The sequence below is a fragment of the Sapajus apella genome, unplaced genomic scaffold (genome assembly GCF_009761245.1).
Source record: "Sapajus apella isolate SASKATOON/1434 unplaced genomic scaffold, GSC_monkey_1.0 scaffold11, whole genome shotgun sequence".
Lineage (NCBI taxonomy): Eukaryota > Metazoa > Chordata > Mammalia > Primates > Cebidae > Sapajus > Sapajus apella.
The window spans coordinates 41,536,365-41,539,472 of record NW_022436951.1 but is presented as its reverse complement, the minus strand read 5'-3'; the positions used below and the strand labels follow the sequence as shown (position 1 = coordinate 41,539,472).

Genomic DNA, 3,108 nt, shown 5'->3' with positions numbered 1-3,108 from the left:
CCACTCCCAGACGGCCACTCCCAGCCCCAGACAGCCACTCCCAGCCCCAGACGGCCACTCACATCCCAGACGGCCACCTCCAGCCCCAGACGGCCACTCCCAGCCCCAGACGGCCACTCCCAGACCCAGACGGCCACTCCCAGCCCAGACAGCCAGTGGCTGAGGCGCTCAGGCCGGCTGGCTGCAGTCCCCATGGCGCCTGCTCACTCTGCACACCAGGCTCGCCATTCAGCTGCCCAGGACGGCCCAGCCCTAGGAGCATGTGGTGGTGTGGCTGCTTCCCCACTGTGGAAGACTCCACTGGGGAGTGACACATCCCACTTTAGAAATATGGCTCCAGTGCCCCTGGGCACTGAACGCAGCCCCTCCATCCCCAGACCCCTTTGTCCCCACACACTCATGTCTCAGCCACCCTAGGGGGCCCCCGGTTTCTCTACTAAATGCTATGGTTGGCTGGGGGTACTGCAGAGCCCACATGCTCCACGGACGTGCATGCTAGAGATGGGAGCAGACATAGGGCCCCCACCGCCCACCGGGAGATGATGGGAGAGGTAGGCCCCCACCTGCTGGGAGATGATGGGAGCAGATGCCCGCCCCCCACCCTCTTCTGCGCTGCCGTCTCCTCTCCTAACCAGCCGGTGGTGCCTTATCCATGAGCACAGCCATCCCTGGGGACCCACGTGAACTCCCCTCTGGCCATGAGCCAGCCACGCAGGGCTGACCAGGACACTCTGTTGCACCCGGAAACAGATTCCACAGCATACACTGGCCACATCGGGGCAGAACCTTCAGCTGTGCCTCGCCCAGGCTTAGTATTCTCCTTAAGTCCCTTCTCATTAAAACTTAGTATTATTCACTGAACAACATGGATTGGCCCCTTAGCTAAAACGGCCAAAGTCCTCCAACCTGGCCTTTGTGCTCCCCCCATGGCTCCCCCAACGGCATGTCCCCCTCCCCTCCTCTGCCCTGGCATTGCTGCTCCCCCCCAGACCCCCCACGGCTCCCCCCAGGCACATTCCCCTCCCCTCCTCTGCCCCTGCCTTCCTTTGTGCTCCCCCCATGGCACATGCATCCTCTGGACGTGCGTCCTGTCCACATCTCATGTTGAAATACAGTCTCCAGGGTTGGAAGTGGGCCTGGTGGGAGGTGTTTGGGTCGTGGGGTGGGTCCCTGTGAGCAGCTCAGTGCTGTCCTTGCGGTAGTGAGTGAACTCCCAGAGTTCATGGGAAATCTGGTTGTTTAAAAAAGTGTGGGACCTCCCTCCCCTTCACCCCGCTTGAACCCCCTCTGGCCACATGACCTCCTGCTCCCCTTGACCTTCCGCCACGAGTGAAGGCTCCTGAGGCTTCCCCAGCACCGGAGCAGATGCCGGCCCCACGATTCCTGAAGAGCCCACTGAACTGTCTGCTGATTAAACTTCTTTTCTTTGTAAATTACCCAGCCTCGGATCTCCTTCACAGCTGCACAGGAACAGCCTGATGTGGGGTCGGTGGCCGACCTGTCCACTTCAACCCTGAGTCGTGTGGGAACAGCCTGATGCAGAGTCAGTGGCTGCCCTGTCCACCGCGACCCTCAGCAGGGGCTGCAGGAGCATGAGTGCCCATGGGGCCCACCTGCAGGCGCAGGGCATGTGGTCTGGTTTAGGGCAGGTGACTGGTGCCACTGGGCAGGCATGGCCTGGACCCCAGACCAGGTCCATTGCAGGGTCCTCCAGGAGCCCCTCCTGCTTAGACGTGAAAAGGATACCACGTAGGCAATGTATTTCCACACGTGACACAGGAAGGGAATGAAGATCCCGAAGATGGCCAAGGACAGGGTCAGGAAGACGGTCCAGGACACTATCTGGAAGGCGTTCCTAGGCGGTGAACAGCCGTTCACTCGGGAGATTTGCGGTGGCGAGGCCAGCTTCGTGCTATTGCCTGTGGCTTAAGGGGGGCCGGAACTCCGGGGAGTGTCCATCTGCAGGAAGAGAAGGGGAGGACCTATGCCATCAGCCCCAGGGAGGGCCAGCCCCACCCGCCACTGTCAGGGGAACCACAGGGGACTAGGAACACAGCCCCCAGGACCGGCACTGACAGCCCACAGCCCAGCACTGCCCAGGGCCACGTCCCAGCGGAGCGAGCTGGGCTGGGCTGCAGATGGAGCAGGGCCCTACACGGGAGTGAACGGCCATGCTGCAGAATCTGACCCCGACCAGAGCCATGCGGCTGTGGGAAGTGGCTGTCCAGGGCTGTGACCCTGGCAAAGCCCCCGATGCCCGTGCTGCCACCCCTCAGTAGACCCAAGGCTTTGATGGGTTCTGGGGAGCCCTCAATGACCCCCACACAGCGAGAGGTCCTACAACTCATCCATGAATACACAGGCTCACCCATGACTCCTCAAGTGGGAGAGGAAAACCCACATCAGAAAGAGGCCACACTGAACAGAGGGGTGCTCCTGGGGGAAACTGAGGCAATGCCAGAAGAGCTCATAAGCCATCGCTAACAGGTGCAACACTTAAATCTGCCAGATCCTCCCCGAGAACCTTCTGTGAGTTTCCCAGAGGAGCAGGACCAGAGAGCTCACTCCACAGGGTCCTGTGTGTCTCCCCTTCCGCAGGACAGGAAGCCCAGACGGCCTCTCGGGGCTGGGGCCTCGGCACGGGTGGACAGTGGCTGGGAAGGAACGCCCTGCGGCCGCTCCTGGCCAGGCAGGTAGGGAGGGCAGCGGGGAGGGAGGTGTCACCTTGGGGCAGTGAAAGGTGGTCAGCAGCCGCTGCAGGTGGAGGGATCCTGCAGGCCGGGGCGGTCTCTACCAGGAGTTTTCGGAAAAGGCTTGCCTCGTTACGTCTCACACAAAGTCCTTGTTGTGTCTTTGGGAAAAAAACAAAGAGAAAATGAAGATAATAAATGTATTACTTTGGGAGGAAAGACATTGAGAAATAGTTAAAATTCTTCGTCCTTGCAGTTGTGAAAGTCCATGCTTCGGGGCTCTGCCCGCCTCTGGCGGCTCCTCTCTGGTCCTCGGACCATGACACCAGGTGGATGTGGGGCTGCAGGGCCCTGGGCTTGAGTCACACAAGAATGTCTCAGGGAGACCTGAGAGACTTGCAATCATTAAACAAAGCCA

General features: G+C 60.5%; 1 protein-coding gene across 1 annotated transcript in view; it reads right to left on the bottom strand.

Annotated features, from left to right (window-relative positions):
• Positions 1–2,372, bottom strand: part of LOC116552202 (probable palmitoyltransferase ZDHHC11B) — a 21,619-nt gene extending 19,247 nt beyond the window's left edge. Inside the window, exons 1-2 of the mRNA XM_032278841.1 lie at positions 2,017–2,372; positions 1,747–1,927 (exon numbers count right to left, since the gene is read on the bottom strand). Coding sequence (XP_032134732.1) covers positions 1,747–1,927; positions 2,017–2,372 — 537 coding nt within the window. The remainder of the gene's footprint in view (positions 1–1,746; positions 1,928–2,016) is intronic.
• Positions 2,373–3,108: the final 736 nt, after the last annotated feature.